Raw genomic sequence first — 22,493 nt, 5'->3', positions numbered from 1 at the left:
TTTAAAGGAAGGTTTTAACTTTTACATAGTACAATTACATATAACAAAACAATTATCTAGCAAGAATTACAGTTTCAATGTTAAAGATATCCTATCTATCTTATATTTGTGAGTCTAAGGTTTTATATCTAACTTATCTTTTATCATAACTGAGGAAATTATAACTATCTAGCCTTCAACCACATCAAAGACCTCAGAAGGATATAATATTACCTGAGAACCGGGAGAAGGATGTAAGCATTTTTTAGGAGTCTTGCAAGAGTAGACAGAGACAGCTGGCAGCCTGGACAATCACCTAATGTTCCTTTGTAAAGTTGGGGCATTTGTCTTCAGCCCACAGGGATAGAGTCTCTCGGTCACTTCTCTCAGTGTCCTGTAGAATGTCTGGCAGTTTCCTTTGTGAAGCAGGAACCTGAAGGACCATTTTGAAAGCAAAGTTCAGTGGTCACCTTTCAATGGGTCCTGCATGTCCAGGTGATCGAGCAGTCCAGGCAAGAACAGTTTCTTGCCCAAATGGCTATTTTTGCCAAGGTGAAAATAAACTCCATATGAAGTGTCTTCAATGCCCATCCTCCTCTCTGAAGTAAATCGGTGCTGCCAGGAGCAGACATGTCTCACTGTCCAGAAAGTCTAAATTTTAAATGCCATATTCTGTAGGTCTTTGAAGTATTTGAAGATTACCTATCTATCTGAAATATGTCTATGTATGTTTAGAAGACATAACTAACATGGCTACGAGTATGATTATCATAGATGACTAATTATTAATCTATTTTTAATTATCCATTTTAATTTAAAATGAGCTATACAAACCTTAAACACGAGTAGAAATATATACATAGTATAACAAAATTAACTAAGTTTGTATCAATAGACTAAAATCTAAACCAATGTAAAACATTTTAAACAAGTTGTTGCTCTTTAGAAGTAAGTTCCTTAATCTACCCTTTCATCCTATTATATCTGTATCATATCCCCTTTTCTTCTTTAGAAAGAGATCTCATTTATAATCAAACTGCTTTAAAGAAAAATATTGGTTTTTCTCTGTCCCACACCAGAGGGCTCTTCTGATTTGGGACACAAGAATCTCTTAACCTTTTCTTTTAGCAATATGTCTGGGTTTAGAGAAGGAGTGAGCCAATTCCATCTCCAAAGCCAGCTTGATAATTTTGGGAATGTGGGCGTAGTTTCTCTTACTACTTCCTGCTGGAGGGGGGCGCTGTATCTTATGGGGATACAAAGAAAATTTTAGGATTATAGAGTAGTCCATTAGGGTGAACCTCTGAGCCAGTTGCCTTGAAACCATTCTGGATGTCAGATCATCTGGGCCATGGTGTCATCGGAGACCTTTCAGGTGGTCTTGGCTGATCAAACCTGATGTATCTTAATCTGGAACAAATCCATAGCCTCTGGCTTTCTGTGGAAACAAAATCAGATACTCTTTTCCAAAGCATCATATCCTTATATCCAAATTTTGAAGTCAAGTTACCTTTAAAATTTACATATTTGTTTAACTCAACAGCTTTTATGATCAAATCTTTTTCTGTGGTTAAAAATCCCAAAGACAACATAAACCAGATTCTCTGTGTAATATCCATCTTTGTAAGACTGAAACGCCGCTGTGGCTGCTGGCTCCACCCACCTCAGCTTCCCAAAATGGTGGTGGTACAGTTTACCACCAGCTCTGGGTCTGGAGCCATGTGTACCATCAACTATCAGAAGCAGTTCTATCAAAGCAGCGCATAGCCTAGAAATCTTTTTTTTTAACTGGCAAAGGCTAAACCCACCATGCAGCAGAGCAAAGTGCTGCTTGTAGACTCCTCATTCCAGCCACACTGCAGGTCAGACGCACACGCCAGGAACCCGCCATAGTAGCTCAAATTGGCAGGCTGCTGCTAACTTGAGAGAGACAACTAGGAAGCTGTTTTCAGCTCCGTTTTAGAATTTTTCTTCTTAGGTTTTAGGTGGAAACTCTTGCCAACACGTTGGGCGCCATTTGTTGTTAGAGTTTTCCTGCCTGGCCCAGTCAGGACAAATCTCTGTCACCCACCAGTCCCACAGTCTCTCAGACCCAACCAAGTAAACACACAGAAACTTATATTGCTTACAAACTGTATGGCCGTGGCAGGCTGCTTGTTATCTACTTCTCCTATCTTAAATTAACCCATTTCTATATTAATCTATACTTTGCCACATGGCTTGTGGCTTACCAGTGTCTTTACATGTTGCTTCTCATGGCGGCGGCTGGCGGTGTCTCTCCCCAGCCTTCTACTTCCCAAAATTCTCTTCTCTCTTGTCCTGCCTACACTATCCTTCCTGCCTGGCCACTGGCCAATCAGAATTTTATTTACACAGAGCGATATCCACAGCAAAGTTCTCATCAATTAATGAATGAATAATGAAAACTGGAACATATAATGGAAATCTAATCAAATGTAAAGAGACACAACATCATGAAATTTACAGGTAAATGGGTGAAACTAGAACATACTGTAATAAATTAACCCAGACCCAGAAAGACAAACATCACATGTTGTCTTTGGGGTTCTAATTCTGAATATTCAGACATGAATTATTGGTGAAATTATTAAGGCCACTCCACATAGTTAAAAGGGAGGTTTATTTTGTGGGGTAACTTACAAATGAAGGGGTAGGTTGCAGGGTCTGGCAAAGGTATGGCACAGTCCAGCGGTGTTCTCTGGAGAACTCTGCTCGGTCTCCCTCCAGCATCCAGGGTCCCAGAACCAAGCGAGAGCTCTCCTCTCAATTCTGGGTCTTCAGCTTCCTCCTCCGCCCTGCATTGTGGGCGTGACCATTACCGAAGCCTCAATGGGGGTTGGAACTTCCAGGACAATGCTGGGATGGCTATCCACTACAATGAATATCAAGTAACGACAGACACGAAGAAAATAAAAAGTGTTTCCGGGGCAGGAGTAAGAGCTCTAGAGTGAGGAGTGCAGGACACAGCTAGTATGAAGGGAGAAATGAGGAAACAAACAGGAGTCCTAACTGGTGAGGGAAAAGGAAGGGCAATGGAGGATAGACAGCAAGGAGGGATAAATAACTAAGACTGCTCACAAAGAACACCGGGAATCATTTTTATACTTACCTAAAATTATCTATAATACATACATCTGTAACACACACACACACACACACACACACACACACACACACACACAAACTTAAAAAGGTTATGTGACTTGGGGCAATATTGTTCCTTCCAGGAGCCAGAGTATCCAGCAAAAGCCTCAGTACCACACATTGGAAAAAAAAAAAAAAAAAAGCCCTTTCAAGTTGCTTAGGGAAGTGCAAGCGATTCCCCTTACAGGATATTGTTGCCTTTTGTTGTTTTCCTAGAACTAAAGGTAAGCCCCTATTGCTGAAGACATGACACAGTTTGGACACAGAATTTGGAGTAATTCAGCTGGAACTGACCCAGAAGCCTCATCCTTGTGGTTCTGAGTATCAGAAAATGCTATGCAAGTTGCCAAGGAAGAGGAGCATTAGGTAGACCCATCCAACTATAAAGCTGTGAATACCAACAATGACTGGACTGGTAACATATCCACAATGAAATAGTTGCACTTTCATCTTGGGTATTAACAGCTATCTAGTTGGATTTAAGGCCCATTCAACAGGAGGGAAATCCTGCTAGTACTGTAAACCTAAGCCAGCTACTCATGGCTATAGGAAACCCTACTATGAACACTTTTCTAAATCAGTGTAATTCTTAACAGTACTTATTCCAAAGCTCACTGTTATACCCGAAAATAAGTAGATCCGGTGCCTCATCAAAGAAGCTTGTTTTTGCAGCACCAGGAATCTGTTACAGAAAGCATAACTAGTCAAAGTAACCATGGGATGTCCAGTCCAATTGGTACATCTACCACACAACTCCTGTGCCTAAGGCTCGGGGAACTTAGCTGAAAAGGGGGAAGAAAGACTTTAAGAGCCAGAGGATCAGGAAGTCAGCTGTGAGATTGAGCCCTTAGGTATGACAGGGAAGGCACACTCATGAAACATGGTTGTCTAAAAAAAGACCCAAACAATTAACAATGTAGATGGGGGAACTCTCAAGGGACCCCACATCTAGATGAAGAGCTACAATCAACAACTACTGAAAGAGAACTAGTCTCCCTAGAGATGAAGCCCCTAATTGTTTATCCTATATCAAGTGCTTAGCCCTAGTCACAAATACATGCAGGCAACAGCGAAGGGACTCAGCACAGTGTATTCATTTACTTATTCATTTATATGTACCTGTTGACTGCAGTGTAATAACAGGGAGTTTGGTGGGAGCTGGGGGAATATTGAAGGGGTAGTGATGTAACTGTATTTTAATAAAGTAAAAGTTTAGAGAGTATTAGGGAAAAAATGAAGTATTTCCCATACTCCTTATATTTATTGGGCCTTTCTACAGATTCCTGACTATCCTGTTCAAATGTGGTGTAAACTTTGAGCTACATATGTAGGACCAATGAGAATTTATCCAAACAAATGAGAATCACATGTTGTCATGTAGGTTCTAAGAATCCAACCCAGATCCTCGGGCTTTATGGGAAATGCCTTTACACAAAGCCATTTTCCCCCAAAACATCTTAACTTGTATATAAAGTAAAAACTACAAAATTTATGTAAGAAACTTTACTATTAGAAAATCCAAGTGTACGTATAAATGTTAAGGAAACTGCCAATGAATAAGAAAAACATAACCTCCCATGTAATGAGAACTGGAAACACTAACAGTTAACAAGCAGCCTATTTTTTATTTCAAATGAACCACGTTATTCAAAAACTACATATAAATTAAGTCTCCTGGACTCTTACAAATGTACTTGAATTTCATGAATCAAACAGATTCATACGAAATGGAAAAAGGTATCACCTCACTTGAATTTCAGAAAATGCCCATTAAAATAAAATTGATGGTGACTTGGTGGCACACACCTCTCTTGGAAAGCAGAGCCAATCTCAGTGAGGCTGAGGCCAGCCTGGTCTGCAAAACAAGACCTTCTTTCTTTCTTTTTTAAAAAATTTAATTTAACAAAAAGCTTTACTAGAAGGATTTTAGGGACTCACAGAATCTTCAGGAGGCTAGAGAATTGACCTGATGATGGAAGATTTATGCAAGGCACCTCAACTGTGACATCCATTCCATCACTGTGTCTGGGCACAGCAGTGGGAATAGCAAATGCCGAATGTGTGTGTGCATCTGCATGACTTTCTGGCCCAAAGTTCCAGAACACAGAGTACAATGCAGCTAAGGTTGGGCTACGTGCCTACCACTGATTGTATCAGACCACAGAAAGAAGGCTTCAACTTCATAGTAGTCTGTAAAATAATCCAAGATGCTTTGGGGTCACCCCCAAACAACATGTCCACTACAGATCCAATATAAAACCCCATGTTCAAATGTCCTTCTTCACGCAAAGACAAGATCTTATTTCAATACAAAACTTGATTTATCAAACTAAAAGACATCAATACATATAGTTGCTATTGTTGTTCTTCAAGACAGTATTTTGACAGCCTCGGTTTTTCCAAAGATAGATCACAGGCAAAATCATGCCAACATTTTCCACAAATTCCACAAAATCACACTTTCAAAAGAATACAATTCTCAGTGTTCGAATTTCTTACTTTTACAACATACAGAAGAACATTCCCTTTCACTTTGAGACAACATACAGCTTATATTTTTAGTGTTGAATTTTCCACTCAGTTGGAAACGGTTCCTAACTGTATTTGATGTTGTAACTCTATAGCCTCTACTTCCCTAGTGAGTAAAAGGCATGCACCAGGGCCAGCAAGACTGTTCACAGGTTAAGGAACTTGTTTTGAACTCAGATGACCTGAGTTCCTTCTTAGGACCTACATAGTGGAAACAGCAGAAGAGACTCCTGAAAGCTGTCTACTTCCACATGTGCACTCTGGCATGTGTACACACAAGTACATACACCCACAAAAATGTAATCTTCATAAACTGTATTTTCTTTTGTTTGTTTGGTTTTGTCCGAGCTGAGGACCAAACCCAGTGTAATCTATGTAAAACATAGTATTTAAAAAATGTGCCTTAGCACATTTAATAGAAATGGTTTTCATCCAATGTCACATTCTGGATGTGTCCAAATTTACACATTGTCAGGCCTCCTATTCCAGCTCTTTCCAGATTTTTATAAAAATATACTTATGGGGCTGGAAAGATGGTTCAGCAGCTCAGAGTATAGATATTGCTCTTCCAGCAGACCTAAACTGGATTTCCAGCACTCACATTGGGTAGCCCACAGCCACCTGTCACTTCAGCTCCAAGGGAATCTGACACCTCTGGCTTCTGTACACACTACCCTCACATGCACATACCCACACACCTACACATAATTAAAAATTAAAAAATATTTTGAAAATGTATTTTAAAGACTGGCTGTGGTGGTGCAGACTTTTAATTCCAGTACTCAGGAGGAAGAGGCAGGTGGATCTCCAAGTTTGAGGCCAGCCTGGTCTATAGATCAAGTTCCAGGATGGTCAGGGCTACAGAGAGAAACCCTGTCTCAAAAAAAAAAAAAAAAGTATTTTAAAATATCCATTTGTTTATGCATGTGTGGGAGATGTGTATGCAAATGACGGCACGTGTGCAAGTAAGAGGAAAACTTGGGGGTCAGTTGTCTCCCTTCACATGGGTTCTGGGGACCCAACTCAGTTTATCAAGCTTGGTGGCAAGTGCTTTTACCCCTGAGCCATCTCCCTGGCCCTCCACGCCATTTTTTTCCATACCCCACCATAACAGCAAGTTGACCAAAGACAATTCCACATGATGTATATAGTTTGAAGTCCTACCCACTGGGTTTCTTTTCCATGTGAGCTCTTTCATGTTTGTGAAGGCATGTGGAAACCCTAAATGCTTTCCCACAATAATTACATACATAAGGTTTTTCTCCAGTATGAATTCTTTCATGGTCACGAAGGGATGTGGAAATCCTAAATGCTTTCCCACATTCCTTACATACATATGGTTTCTCTCCAGTGTGAATTCTTTCATGATTATAACAAGCATCACGTTGGATGAAGGCTTTCCCACAATGCTTACAAACATAGGGTTTCTCTCCAGTGTGAATTCTTTCGTGGTTGTTAAGATGACTGGCACGAAGAAATGCTTTTCCACAGTGCTTGCAAACATAGGGTTTCTCTCCAGTGTGAATTCTCTCATGAATGTAACGAGCACTTGAATGGGTGAAGGCTTTTCCACAATGCTTACATATATATGGTTTCTCACCAGTGTGAATTCTTTCATGCCTCCGAAATGATGTAGAACATGAAAATGCTTTCCCACACTGTGTGCAAACATAGGGTTTTTCTCTAGTGTGAATCCTTTCATGACTGTACCAGCCACTATAATGGGTGAAAGATTTTCCCACAATGCTCACAAGTATAAGGTTTTTCTCCACTGTGAATTCTTTCATGGATGAGAAGGTCATAGGAACGAATGAATGCTTTTCCACATTGTTTACACACATATGGCCTCTCCCCGCTATGAATTCTTTCATGGTTCTGGAGGGATGAGGAATATCTGAATGCTTTCCCACATTGCTTACATGTATAACATTTCTCTTCAGGGTGAATTATTTCATGTTTAATAAAGTGACTGGAATTAACCAAGGCTTCATCATACTGTTTACACATAAACGGTTTCTCTCCAATGGTGATTTTTTCATATATTTGACCATAACTGTACCTCCAGAAGGCTTTCTCAACTTGCTTCCATTTGTGGAGTTTATCTCCAGTGTGAATTCTCTCACAACACTGATCAGAAATGAGACTCCTACAGACTTCATTAGATTGCTTATTTTGATAGGCTGTCTCTCTAGGAGAACTTTGATTTGTCTGAAAGGACTCAGAATAAGTCAAATCTTTCCAACATTTTTCATGTGTAAAAGTTTTCTCCATTTGTTCCTGAGACTCATAGGGTTTTTCTGTAATTTCATAGCTGGGGTGTACATGTGAGGATGAATGAACAATGATGTCTCTTGCAAGCACACCATTTTTATATATTGTTACTTCTGGAAGCATGTCTCTTTGAACAATATGCTCTGGAATCTGGTGCTGGGTTTCTCCACACTGACCATCATCTCCATAGTCACAGTTTCTCTCAGCCACCTGAGCTCTGTAAAAGATGAGAAAAGCATAACTACACTTAGACTTCACCAAGAGCAGTGCTGGAGGCTGGGCGTTATGCCACTGTTATTATAGTATTCTAGAGGGAGGAAGTGTTAAGTCCATCTGGGCCATACACAAAGACCCTGGGGAAGGAGACTGACACTGCTGATTTTGCTTCCATAAGATTTATAAACATAAATGAACTGAACATTCAGCCAAGGTCCTGAAAATAGCACAAACATATAGAGTTCTTAAATACTCCTGTTTTCAGGCATTTCATAAATACCCTGTGTACCACAGTTAACAAAGTTGAATATTTTCAATGAAAAATGGTGTGCGTCAAACATTATGGGTTTTGAAACAGCTGAACATACTTTATGTGATTGATTGATAATAGGTTTCAATCTAAATCTGAAACTCATTTTACTTCACATACCTTACACCCAAAGCTGAAAGGTAACTTGATAAAATACACTAAATAATTTTCTGTATGAAGGACAATTTGGGGACAATGAAACACAAAAACAAGTCTTTTTTTTTTTTTTTTTTTAAGATTTATTTATTTATTATGTATACAGCATGTATGACTGCAGGCCAGAAGAGGGCACCAGATCTCATTACAGATGGTTGTGAGCCACCATGTGGTTGCTGGGAATTGAACTCAGGACCTCTGGAAGAGCAGTCAGTGTTCTTAACCTCTGAGCCATCTCTGCAGCCCGAAAACAAGTCTTACATAGGTTAATGTTGCACATTTTGGCAATATTCATACACTACAAAGTTGGCATCCTCTAATTCTGAATTTCAAGTCAATGCACTTGTAGAAAAATTTTGAGATTAAATCAATTGCACCAAGATGTACTGGATCATTTGCTTGTTTCTCAGATTTCCTATCACTGGCAAATATTTGATTAAAAAAATTCCTCTCTCTTGGAGTGTGTATTACCTCACATTTTTCCTGAGATTTTGGTAGATGTCTTCAATATTTTCTTTTTCCTTTGTTTTACCTAAAAAGCAAACCCAAAGATATCATTATGATTTAATTTAATATCATACAAAAACTTATTATTATTCTACGTTTTGTTATTTACAATGATGAGGAATGCTACATTTACCATGAAGCTCCCTTCCAATATTTCAACTCATGTATCCATACAGATGAGCAAGAAACAGCTGTTCTCTAATTAAATAAGTGAAGAAATCATAGTATATTTTTTACCTATGGAGATCAGGTTCATAAAGGTTTCTGTCATCACATCTCTGTAGAGCTTCTTTTGACTAGAATCCAACAAAGCCCACTCTCCTAGGGTGAAGTTCACAGCCACATCATCAAAGGTCACTGACTCCTGAAATAATTCACATGAAAGATAGTCAAAAATTAACTGCTAACTTGACAGGATCTATAGTCATGAAAGATGTTGGGAACACTCTAGTACGCTGAAAGCAGAGGTTAACTGGCCATTTTGACAGAAGCTTGAAACATGAGAATGCTAAGGGAAAATGTTTCAAAGGGAAACAATGATAGAGGCTATTTGTGTTTTACCTAAAATTTGGCTTCATTCTGCCCAGAGCCTGATGACCTGAAAGAAGTTGAATTTAAAGAAAATGAAATAACTTGATACAGAAAAAAAAAGTGTAAAAAAGCTTAAAATTTTGGACAAAGCGAATACAGATGACAAGGCTGCCATGACTGTTAAAGAGATTAGCATGGAGCAGTGGGACGATAGTGAGGCACGCTATTAGCACAGTGACTATATTAGCAAAAGGGACTCTCTTGACTTGGGCTATGCAAACACTCCTCTGGGAATGATGCACCTACCAAGTACTTAGCAACTTAGAAACCCTACATTCACCAGGAGTATACCTGCTTTATACAATTAAAACATTTCCTTTATTACCATGTTTCTATTCAAATAGATTGTGCACTGCTTTAGATACCTGTGGGCAATGAACTAATTTTGAGTGCATGCACAAAAAGGTATATTATGTTCACAAAATGAATCTCTAGAGATACTTCTATATATTATTTTATGCTTATCATAACTGGGCTAGCATAGGACTAAAATCAAGTACATTAGAGGAAGGAACAATTGCAGTGAGCAAAAGCTTACAAAATAGAAGCCTATCAAAACAATAAAGCACATGATACACACCTTAGCAATTAAACTTCTTTTCAACCACATACTAAAAGGAGGCGTCAAACAATAATTTGGGCCCTTGAGTACCCCAGTGGATCTCAACCTGTAGGTCATGACCCCTTTGGGGTTGAGCAACCGTTTCACAGGGGTCACCTAAAGCCATCAGCAAACACCACTATTTACATTCCAATTCATAACTAGCAACAGTACAGTCATGAAGTAGCAACAAAGATGTTATGGGTGGGGTTCACCACAATATGAGCAACTGTATTGAAGGGTCACAGCATTAGGAAAGGTGAGAACCACTGGTCTAAACACATGCAAAGGACGAGAAATGAGGATTGGAGACATAGTTCAGCAGTTAAGGGCACTGTCTGCTCTTCCAGGGATCCAGGTTCAATTCTCAGCACCCACCTGACAGCTCACAAACACCTGTAACTCTGTTTCCAGGGGATCCAACACCCTCTTCTGACCTCTGGATTTAGTATACATATTTGTACTCAGGCTAGCAGACACATAAACTAAAGTAAAATAAAATAAATAGAACTTGGGAACACCACGTTCAGACCCCCATCTTCCAGTAACATATTTGGCAAATCTGACAGGGAAAGAAAACAAAGTCTTCCTCTCTTACTACTAAAACTTACCCTCACTACTTTCTAACAATTTTTTCATACTGATATCTATGGCTACAATAACGAATCAACGTAATCAATTTGGTCAAAAAGGGTCTTCAAGGGCTGAAGAGGTCAATCAACTGTTAAAGGCTAAACTCATAACCAAAAAAAAAAAGTCACCAAGCTGAGGCCTCCCTGTCCTAAAGAACAGAGTGGCTGGGGACAGATGTTCTCTGCCAGTTGCTTCACCTGGCATAGAGAAGGCAGGAAGAGGGAATAAAGGAAAGCAACAGCTTTCTCTGTCCCGACATGAAAAACAAATATTGCCGCTCTTCTCCTTAGGATAGTTTCTGCTCTGTGGAGCTGCAGAACCTAAGTCCACAGTTACTTGGAATTTATAGAAAATGTTTTTTTTTTCTCTCTCTCTCTCTCCTTTCCATTGTTTCCTTTGATTATATATTTGTTCATTTGAAGTGATTCTGCTACATTTTGCTATCCCAAAATTAAAACATGGGTCCTCTGGATTCTCTGAAATTATTTCTGCTCTTTGGAGCTGACCTATTCCTAGAGCAGATTGAATATTAAGAGTTTTCCTCAGGTAGTGGCACAGGGTTTTAGTTCTAGCACTTAGGAGCCAGAGGCAGGCAATTTCTGTGAGGTGGAGGTCAGCCTGGTCTACATAGTGCATAGTGAGTTCCAGGACAGCCAAAGCTACATAGGGAGACACTGTCTCAAAACCAATAAAATCCTCTTTCTCACCTTGCTTTTTCTGAGCTTCACATGGCTCTAGATTATAAAGTACCTGATACTCAGACAGTGAGAACATTTGTACTCTTGTGCTGTGCTTTCACAGGCAAAGCAAATGACTAGGAGGGAAAGAAAGGACACAAAACAAGGAGGAGGGGATCGGCAGCTGCCTCCTTATCCAAGGACTGGATGAGACTGAGAGCAAGCCAAATGATTATTCAATGACTTGATCCAGAAACCTTAGAACAAGATACATTCTCCTGAATCCTAGTAGTGTTTCTCCTCTCTGGTCCAAAGCTAAATTCTGCTACTTTTAATTTAATAGTTTTTTCCTCCAATTTTTTTCATTTTCTCTTTTTCTATTCTTACATGTGTCTGACATGCCATGGCTTGAATAGTTCTAATGTTCAAGTTGGAGACACTCAGGCCTCTCTCTCTCTCTCTCTCTCTCTCTCTCTCTCTCTCTCTCTCTCTCTCTCTCTCTCTCACACACACACACACACACACACACACACACACACTCCCCAAAAATCTTCATGGGCAGATTACCTGTGACAATTACAAAGGATTATAGAGCTGACCAAATCAAATTTGGGGGAGATGAAGAGGAAAAACGGCCCTGAGAACAAAAGAAAGCAGGCTACCACAGCTAAGGTATGCTAGTTTTATGTAGTTGGAGACCTTCTCTCCAGCCCCTGCCAAGCCCTGTTAGTCCAACAACCCACTTATAAAATAAACACTCAGACATTTATATTATTTAAACTGCTTGGCCATTAGCTTAGGCCTACCACTGTCTAGCTCTTACTCTTATATTTAGCTCATTTCTATTAATCTATACTTTGCCATGTGGCCCGTGGCTTACTAGTACCTTACATCTTTCTTGTCCTGGTCGTGGCTGGCGGTGTCTCTCTGCCCCAGCCTTCACTTCCCAAAATTCTCCTCCTCCTTGTCCCACCTACCCTATCCTACCTGCCTGACTACTGGCCCATCAGCACTTTATTTTAACCAACAGAGCAACACATTTGACATACAGAACATCCCACAGCAGTTTTATGTCAACTTGACATAAGCTGGAGTTGTCCGAGAAGTGGGAACCTCAATTGAGAAATTGTCTCCATAAGACAGGGGGGTGCTATCCCTGGGTTGGTGATCCTGTGTGATATAAGGAAACAAGCTGAGCAAACCATGAGAGCAAGCCAGTAAGCAGCACCCCTCCATGGCCTGTGCATCAGCTCCTGCCTCCAGGTTCTCACTTAGTTTGAGTTCCTGCATTGGCCTTCACTGGACTGTGATTCAAGATATGCAAGCCAAATCTACCCTTTCCTCCCCAAGTTTTAGCCATGGTGTTTCATCACAGCAATAGACTGCTTTCCTAAGCCCCAACCTATAGGAAGCAAGCCCCTGAGTGAGGATTCTTTGATACTCTACTTTCCCTTAGCTATTCCTTTTACCTTTAAAGGTCTGTTGTCTTTCTCAGTGTGCAGGGTCTAAGAATCAAGAGCCATTAGGACATCTGCCACTAGTCAGGGGTTCAGATATCCTGTCTTTTCTGTATAGTAAGACAGCCTAACTCTATCACTCAATTAGTGAAAAAATAAGCATCTTACGGATTTTCATTCTAATTTCCTATTGAAACCCTGAGGAAACAAGTGTTCTTGGAGGATAGCATTTCACTGACTTACTAGGTAAGTAGATGGCCTGCCAAGGACCCTATTTTTTAAGGTTTTACTTTACTTTTAATTGTATGTTTATGTATGTCTGTGTCTGTGTGTGAAAATATGCACATGAATGCAGTGTCCAGAGACCAAAAGAGTCATTTGATCCCCTGGAGCTGAAGTTACAGACAATTGTAGGTGCTAGGAATAGAACTTGGGTCCTCTCCAAGACAACCTCTTAACCACTGAGCCATCTTAACCAGTGAGTCATCTCTCCCTAGCACCAATCCGATGCTTATAATGATTATAAGCCTACATGCCTAATCATAGCTACAACCTTTCCACCAACTCTCAATCAGGGAGTAGCTCAATACATGAGATAATGTCTTTCTCAAGATGTCTGTTGTAGGATTATGTGCTCCAACAGGACCTTAGCCAAAAGCCACTGTCTTCATGAGTAGTACTACACTCACAAAAGGACAGATTATGGAGGAACTCACAAAGAGCTATGAAAATAACACAAAAGAGATACGGCATCTATTACAGGCACAACACCTAAAGATGTTCAGCATCCAAAGCAGAGATTCTACATGGGGAAGTCCTAGAATCTACATTCTGATCTTCCCTATTTAAGGGGAACTCACCATTTCAGAGGAAACTGTGGAAGACTCTCCATTTCTTCCTTCCTGTTACAAGTTGCCATGGGAAACTACTTGTCTGTAGTGCCAAATTTGTTCTTCCTGTCACTGGCAAAATTTTGACCCAGATAAAAGGTGTCACATATAATCATTATACTGCCTAGACCCAGGACAAAATGGGGTCCACAGATATGATCCCAAAATTGCAGCCTCAACTACAATACTATTTTTCACCTAGATCTTTTCTGTAGAAGACAAGGAAAATGGTGTGAGACTCCCTCTGCCATCATGGTCCTCTACCAAGACTCCTCCATTTACCAAGGAATCAGGGGGACCCAAAAAGAAGGGAACCCCAAACTTGTCCTTGATACTGTGAATGACACACTCCTGAGTGGTCCATGTCTCCAAGGAGAATCCCTTACCATCATGCCCAAAAGCTACAAATGTCATCAGATAATACTGAGATCTAGAACAATGCTTTGCTGTCCCCTTCCCACCTAATGAATACAGTATTTCTAGGTATAAACTGATATCTGATTCAGTTTACAATAATAAGGTTTTCTTAAATACTTGTCTGTACTTAGTAATAGTTTCCCAAAAATGGGATCAATCAACAAGGATTTTATGTTTTCTCCTTTTACTGAATTAGCCAAGACTTCATGATCAACCTTTACCCAAATACTCAGTTTATATGATTTATGCTTTTCCACTCAGATAAAGCTTCACTTGCTGGCTGACCACTGCCAGAACAATAGAAAGAATTCTGTTAGAAAGAAATGTTCCTGTATTTCTGCTGTATCACAAATATTTGAATCTATTTGTAAAATGTGGCCAATTACACAATACTTTGTGTCTATGACCTTCAGTCATTTAGACTGATGATTAAATAGACAAGAGGCACTAACTATAAAAACTGAGTAAAGCTCGTGTTGCCTTAGCCAGATATTCTCATTAGCTCTCCAGAATCTAAGGTGTACATCTTTTAGAAAACATCCATGACCTCCTCAGAAAAGAAGTACTGAGGAGCACATGCCTTTAATCCCAGCACTGAGGAGACAGAGACAAGTGGATCTCTGTGAGTTTGAGGCCAATCTGGTCTACATAGTGAGATTCAGGACAGCCAGAGGTACATAGTGAGACCATGTCTCAAAAAAAAAAAAAAAAAAAAAAGAACAGAAAAAAGAAAAAAAGAAAGAGAAAGTCTGGGTAGCCTACACTCCAAATATAAAAACAAAACCAACACAACACATTCCTTTAATCCCAGCACCTGGGAGGCAGAGGTGGGTAGATATGTGAGTTCAGGCCAGCCTGGTCTACACAGTGAGTTCCAGGACAGCCAGAGCTATGTAGTAAGACCCTGTCTCAAAGCAAAAACAAAAAATGAGGAGGGAGAGGAGGAGGAGGAGGAGAAAGAGGAGGAGGAAACCTTAATGACTAAAATACATGGCAACAACAATTCCTTCCACCCTGGAAGGAAAGGATTCTACCAGGTACTTCAAACCACCTCCTGTGCTGTTAACACTTCGGAGACATAAACTCTTAGATTCACACTTCTCATCTCAGCTTTCTGTCAATTTCTGAGGCACATTCTCATGGACTTTAGAAAGCTGGGTGATACTCATCTTCAACAATGACATTAGACACCCCAAGTAATTAAGCTCTAACAACATTTCCAATTCACATCCTATTTCCATTCTATTTTATCTATTTATATAGTATTTCTTTGTGTGTATGGCTTGTGTGCCAGGGAGTGCAGATGGGAGGTCTGAGGACAAGTTAAAGGAGTTGGCTCTAGCCTTCCACTCTGTGGGTTCTAGAAACTGTACTCATGTCAGGCTTGGTGGTGAGGGCCTTTACCTACTGAGCCATCTTGCTGGCACTCACATTTTAATATTTCTCAAATCTCTCTTCAATTTTTAATTTTTTTGAGAATTTCATACACAAGTAGTAGATTTTTAACATTTCCACCTTTCTCACCCTTTAACATTTCCCTACCAACTCCTTCCACACCCTGCTCAAATTCATTATCTCTTCACTAGTTTTATATATATATATATATATATATATATATATATATATATATATATATATATATATATATATATATATATACACACACACACACACAAATCCATTTAGTATTACCTGTATGCATTTGGAGATTTAGGGCTGACCACTTGACATTGCATAGCCTATGAGAGGGCTTATCCCTGAAGAAGACCAATTAATTCTCTCCCTCTTTTAGTAGCCATTACTTGCCTGTATCTCTTCATCTACAGGTGGGGCCTTAAGACATTTCCCCTATGACATGTTGGCATGTCAACTGGTATTATGTAGGTCTTGCTTAGGTGACCATATTGTTGAGATTTCAGTGTTTTTATAAGATCCCTATTGTATAGACACTATCTTGCCCCAGCCATTCTGGTCCTCTGGCTCTTAAAATCTTTCTGTCTCCTCTGTCATGATGTTCCCTGAACCTAAGGTGTACTATGAATGTATCAATTGGGGCTGAACACCTACGGTCTGTTCTTCTCTGTGTTTAGACTAGTTGGGCTTTTCTGTAATAGTTTCTGTCTGCTGCAAAAAGCAGCTTTGATAAGGAGTGACAGCTGCAGTTATCAGGAAATGCTGATGCAGGAACTGCATAAGCAGAGCAAGGCCTGAGACCGTGTGGATGGCACTGGTGGGAGAGGTTCTCACACTTTTATGTAGATACTTTGAAAACTGCCTAAGACACTTAGAATTTTCTTTGGTATAGCTCTATGTGATGAAGAAGGAGGAGGAGGAGGAGGAGGAGGAGGAGGAGGAGGAGGAGGAGGAGAAGAAAAGTTTTTTTCATGTCTAAAAAGCATGTAGTCTCCAAGGTGAAACATGCAGAGCACTTTGGGTTATTAAAATACTTGCTTCCTGCTAGGTGGTGATGGAGCACACCTTTAATCCCAGCATTCAGGAGGCAGAAGCAGGGGGATCTCAGTGAGTTTGAGGTCAGCATGGTCTACAATGGAAGTTCCAGCAAAGCCAGGACTATTACACAGAGAAACCCTGTCTCAAAAAGAAGAAAGAAAAAAATGATACATGCTTCCAGGACCAGAGAGATGAATCAAAGGTTAATAGCACTGACTGTTCTTCCAGAAGAATCATATTCAATTCCCAGCACACACATATCTGTAACTACAGTTCAAGGGGGTCTGATGCCCTCTCCTGATCTCTAGAGACACCAGGCATGCATATGGTACACAGGTATATGCAGGCAAAATAGCCACACATTTATTAATAATTTTTTAACTTCTCTTCCTTAAAATATATGGCTTTATGAACTATTTCTCTCTCCTGAAGATCCTTTCCTGCCTGTCATCCTCATCTACACTAGATCCTGGGAATGGGCTTTTCTAACACTGATAAGACAATATTTGGCCTCCCTGTGCACCAAATGTGATATATGACCCCCAAGGGGAATGATAAACTGAAGTTCACAGGGAAAAAGTCAGTGTGTTAAAGTCTTCACAAGACAAATGAACAACAGTGTGAAGCTAAGAATACAGGCTGAGAGCCAAGTTTATCTTGGGCCCTCTAAATTAGCCATTTATTGCCCACTTGCATGTGTGATCTAAAACTCTTGTACTATTAGGTAAGTCCTTTTATGTTAGTAAATCTGAAATACAAAATATATACTGTTGGCACTCTTCCCCTCCACTCCCTGATTCTCATTTCCTTTTGGACCTCAGATGAATATTCTCAATAAGCTCACATGGTTTGTTTCATCCAGAATCTAACAGGTCCACCCACAGATGGTCCTTCAACCATAGGTGACACCAGGAAGAACCAAGGACTCTCATGTGACCAGGGAAACATCTCTTTGACCCTGAATCAACAAGAAGAGAAGGATCTTGGTATTCTCCAAAGAAATGTATGAGCTTTAGATACAAAGTAGGAGATTTGACCTCTGCCCAACTCATCTCTACATCCCAATTCAGCATGACATCCTTCTCTCCTCCAGGGGGAAATGTCTTTGAGGAGAAGTTGAGCCAGACACACATAGGGAACAGCTTAACAACCTCAGGCTCTCCTTGGCTTGAGTGTGCATACATCTCTAGTGGTTCTATTTGTTTTCTATTGCTGTGTTAAAGAACACAACCTGGGAAGGAAAGCAACCTGGGAAGGAAAGGATTTCACTTGACTTTCACGTTCTGGTCACGGAAGCCAAGGCAGGAACTCAAAACAAGGCAGGTACCTGGAAGTGGGAACTGAAGCAGAGACCATGAAGGAAATACTGCTTACTGGCCAGCTCCTCATGGCTTGCTCAGTCTGCTGTTATAAAACCCAGGACCACCTGCACAGAGGTGGCCCCACCCACAGCCAGCTGGCCTATCCCACAGCAGTCATTATTCAACATAATGAGACTAGCCTGCAAGCAATCCTTCACCTAAGGTTCCCTTTTTCCAGACAGCCCTAGCTTGTGTCAAGCTGACTAAAGAAAAACAAAAAACGAAACAAAACAATCAAAAGCCTAACTAGTATACTATCCAAACAATGCAGCTAGCAACCTATTTGCAACCTAAGAACCCATTAAACTGCACATATACATGCTTAGAACAATGGGAATTAGTTACTTCTCTCAGGAACCCCTTAGCAAAGCCCTGTTTCTACTTAAATATATCTTGGAACACGTCCAGGACCTATGGACTGATGCAGCCTGAACTAGTTTTCAGTACATGTGCAATAAAGCAAACCATATCTTCCAAGTGAACTTTTAGGATAATTGTCTATTTAACATTTATGCCTATGGATAAATGGGCATATATATGATTAGAAGAAGATGCATTTTAAGAGAGGACATGCACATTGAGCTTTCCCAATGCAAGTCTATCATCAAAACCGAGAACCACCCATGCATCTCATTCATGCAATTCACTATCACTCTTCACTGTGTGTTTGTGAACTACATGACATGTGGACTTGCTTTGAATAAAGTTACTTGACTACTTTTGCCAATCTATGGAAACATTTTTCTTTTCAATACTCTAAGTAAGAGGCCAGGAACCTGCAAACACCTGTCCCCAGCCATAACAAAAATTAGGAAGGGCACACTGAAGGCAAGATCACAACTACTAGATCAACAACAGGAACAGTTACATGAAGACAAGAGCCTACCCATTAAAGGTTCACGTGAAAGGAAACCCCTGAACTGAGACTGCAGCCAGGGGAGTACACTGCTGAAGAGGCAGTTTCCATAGGGTCACCACACCGAAGCTGACACGATTGTGGCCCAGGCGGGCCAGGTACCAGCTCGGGATGGAAGAAGAAATTGAAACTGAAAGTGTCATTTAGGTGGTACTAGTTTTGGGGGGCATGAAAGATGCAAACCTGAGCAATCTTGCACCATGGATCCAGAGAGCCACCACAGACAAACGTGACACAGTAAAGATGAAGCCCACGTTACAATGAAGATCTCAGGGTGATGGAGAGAGAAGCCATAGCCATGAGATGCCCACTAAAGAAAGTTGCATATGCGGAGCAGAGTCAGACAGTCCAGGAAAGAGGCTTTTGTGTGCTGCGGGCAACACAATCTGAAGAGAAGGACTATCTAAACCCTTTAATTGAGATGATTCCATTAGAGGCATCTAGGTGCTAGTTACAGAGCTTCAGTGAGTTCGCCCACTGGATTTTGTTTTCGCTTTTGTACAATCAGTCCATGGTATATTTCAATTCTTCCCTTCTGGAAAAATCTTACAATTATCCCTATCCCTCCCTTCTTCCTTCCATCTATCCATCTATTCATCCATCTATTCATTTTTCTCATATATTTACATATATCTATTCCTTTCTCCTATAGAAGAAATGGTTATTTATGTCAATACTCTGTCACTGTCTTTTAATTGGCATATATACATATATATGTACACTCCACATTTATATTTACAATTGTGTCATTTGGTACATCAGCTTTCCTGATGCAAATGTTTAAAAGCAATACACTAGGGCTGAGGAGGTGGCTCAGTTGTTACATGCTTGACAGCCACTGCTGAAAACCTGAATTTCATCCTAGCACTGCATAAAACTGAGCATTCTGGCTCAAGCCAGAGGAGAGGCAGGAATATCATAAGTTCAAGGTCACCTTCAGCTATATACTTTGTTCTAAGACAAACCAGATGCATGGTATCTTGCCTCTCTTTAGAAAGAAAGATAGAGGGGAGAGGGGGAGGGAGGGAGGAAGAGAAAAGAGCAGAGCAGAGCAGAGCAGAGCAGAGCAGAGAAGAGAAGAGAAGAGAAGAGAAGAGAAGAGTTGAGTTGAGGGAACAGTCTCAAATGCCTCAACTGATCTATTAAAAAAAAAAAAAAAACTTGCAAAATAAGCCTAATGACTTGAGTTTTATCTCCAGAAGCCACATAAAAGTGAAAAAGAGAAAAACAATACAGGATTGACCTGGGACCTCTGCAAGCACGCCAGGGCCGAGGTGGCAACACGAAGTATCACACACACTTAATAGTAATAAAGTATTTTTCAACGTATTGCACACTCAAGCTCAAAAACGTTTTCACCAGAAAAAAAACATAAAAATGTCTTTGTCTTAGGCTGACCATCCCAGACTTTCTCAATGGTCAGAAATTACTGTCTACAGAGAACAAATAGTTGAAGGCGAAAGAAAAGAGTTGAAGATTAATTTTCTCCCAAGAACTGTATTCCAATTAAGTTCTGACTGACGAACTCTCACTCCCAATTCTTTCTGTTCAGATAAACCCACCAGAGCAAAACAAAATTATGGTTACATGAACTCCCCTTTCCCCAGGCATCCCCCCCCCCACACAATCAACAAGGCTAGAAAAGCTTTTCAAAATCCCGCTTTTTGCCTTATAATCAAGAAAAACAATTTTGACCTGCATTATTATTAAAAAGAGAGGGAGCTATCAAAAGAGAGATCGAGGAGATGCGGAAGAGAAAAAAAAAATGCCCTCCACACAGCGAGCAAGCTTTGCCTAACACGCATAAAGCCTAGGGTTCACTTGGCAGTACAAAAAAAGAAAATTACCCGGTGATCACGGAGGAAAACTAAAGCAGGGTAAAAGGAAGAGCCGGGCAGACAGACGTGCAACAGCGCTCACCATCCACAACAGTTCACAGCAGTTTGGATTCAGCATCACCAACCCGCCAACGCTGCAATTTTTGCAGAGGCTCAAGTTGGAGGCTCGGACTCACCCAGAGAGGACTGGGATGAAGCCGCTTCACAGAGGGGGACAGGGTTGGAGGCTGGTCTCCTGGTCAAAGCCGCCAGAGTGTCATAAACCCGCCCCCCTCGAATCCAGGAGCGGAAGAAACACTCACCATTCTCTGCTTGTGACGCATCCTAGTGTCCTCTCCAAGGAGCCTGCTATCGGCAGAAGTGCCGGTCGCGAAGGAAAGCTGCCACGACCCTCCCGCGCAGCTAAACGGGCTCCAAAATGGCAGCAAGGGCGGAACCCTTCGATTATCTGCGAATCTTACTGGACAGTTCATGACGCAGAATAACAGCGTCGTTCATTGGTGAATAAAATTCTCCCCGCCTCCTATGAACCAAACTAAAGGGAAAACAGTTTGTCTGCGAGCCAGTGCAGCTAAAGAGACAGCTGTCACTCGTGACACTTTTAGCCTACTCTTCGCTGGTACAAACCGGGCACAACCTGAAGTTTCATGGCATTTAAGGAAACATTCTGGAGGCTTTTTAGCACATGCACTCGCTGCCTTGTGTATTCAATGGGCCCTTTCTACTCTGCCCTCCAAGTACCAAAGAAATGGTGTGACAGCTTTGCAATACCCCAAGGAGAAAACCCAAGACGTAGCCTGGGGGAGGGAGAGGGGGGACACGACGGACCGAGGTAAAGATAAGGCTTTCTCACACCTTGTGTTTCAATCTACCCATTTTCTGCCAAAAAAATTTAGAACATATCAACAAGGAATGCAATTATACAATATCTGAAAAAAATGGAATTATATGCAGAGGTATTCTACAAGGGATTCAACAAGTATGAAAAGCAACCTTTGAACTTCAAACAGAAAGGTTTCTTGGTCCAAGGCCACAAGGAAATCCTACATTCAGAAGTGTAACATTCCCTAGCTTCCAGATCACACTGATTTCGGACAAGAAGCCCCACAGTGACTCCTAGTGAGTCAGAGACGCTGAACGACTGAACTCTGGGAGCTAACCCATGTCTTCCATTATGTCCTCTGATTATATCAGATTATATCAGATCTATGAAACTGATCTTCCAATACCTTAATATTCAGAAGGAGGAAAATGACTTCCACACTCAAATTGTGGCTTTAACCAAAATAAACTATCAAATTCACAAAACCTTTTCCTAAGGCTCTACTAAAATGTGTCTTTAAATCTGATCTTCACTGGGGTCCTTCATATAGGAAGAAAGGAGACCAAGAGAGAAGGAAAGGAAGCAAGGATGGAAACACAGGAGGCAATAAGAAGTTGACTGGGGAAAGAAAAAAGCACAGAAGTGAACAGATGATGAGAAACATAGGTACCAAGGTGTTGTGCACATCCACTGTATGTGCTGTGA

General features: G+C 40.7%; 1 protein-coding gene across 1 annotated transcript; it reads right to left on the bottom strand.

The window, feature by feature from the left end:
• Window positions 1–6,715: 6,715 nt before the first annotated feature.
• LOC118571541 (zinc finger protein 14-like) lies at window positions 6,716–21,391 on the bottom strand. The gene is given in 5 exon segments (XM_036170570.1): window positions 6,716–7,412; window positions 7,414–8,161; window positions 9,098–9,158; window positions 9,371–9,497; window positions 21,268–21,391. Coding segments are annotated over 5 exon segments (1,536 nt in total). The 5' UTR covers window positions 21,289–21,391; the 3' UTR covers window positions 6,716–6,833.
• Between the last annotated feature and the right edge of the window lie 1,102 nt (window positions 21,392–22,493).

This window comes from Onychomys torridus, chromosome 21 (genome assembly GCF_903995425.1).
Source record: "Onychomys torridus chromosome 21, mOncTor1.1, whole genome shotgun sequence".
NCBI lineage: Eukaryota > Metazoa > Chordata > Mammalia > Rodentia > Cricetidae > Onychomys > Onychomys torridus.
This window is presented reverse-complemented; position numbering and strand designations above follow the sequence as displayed.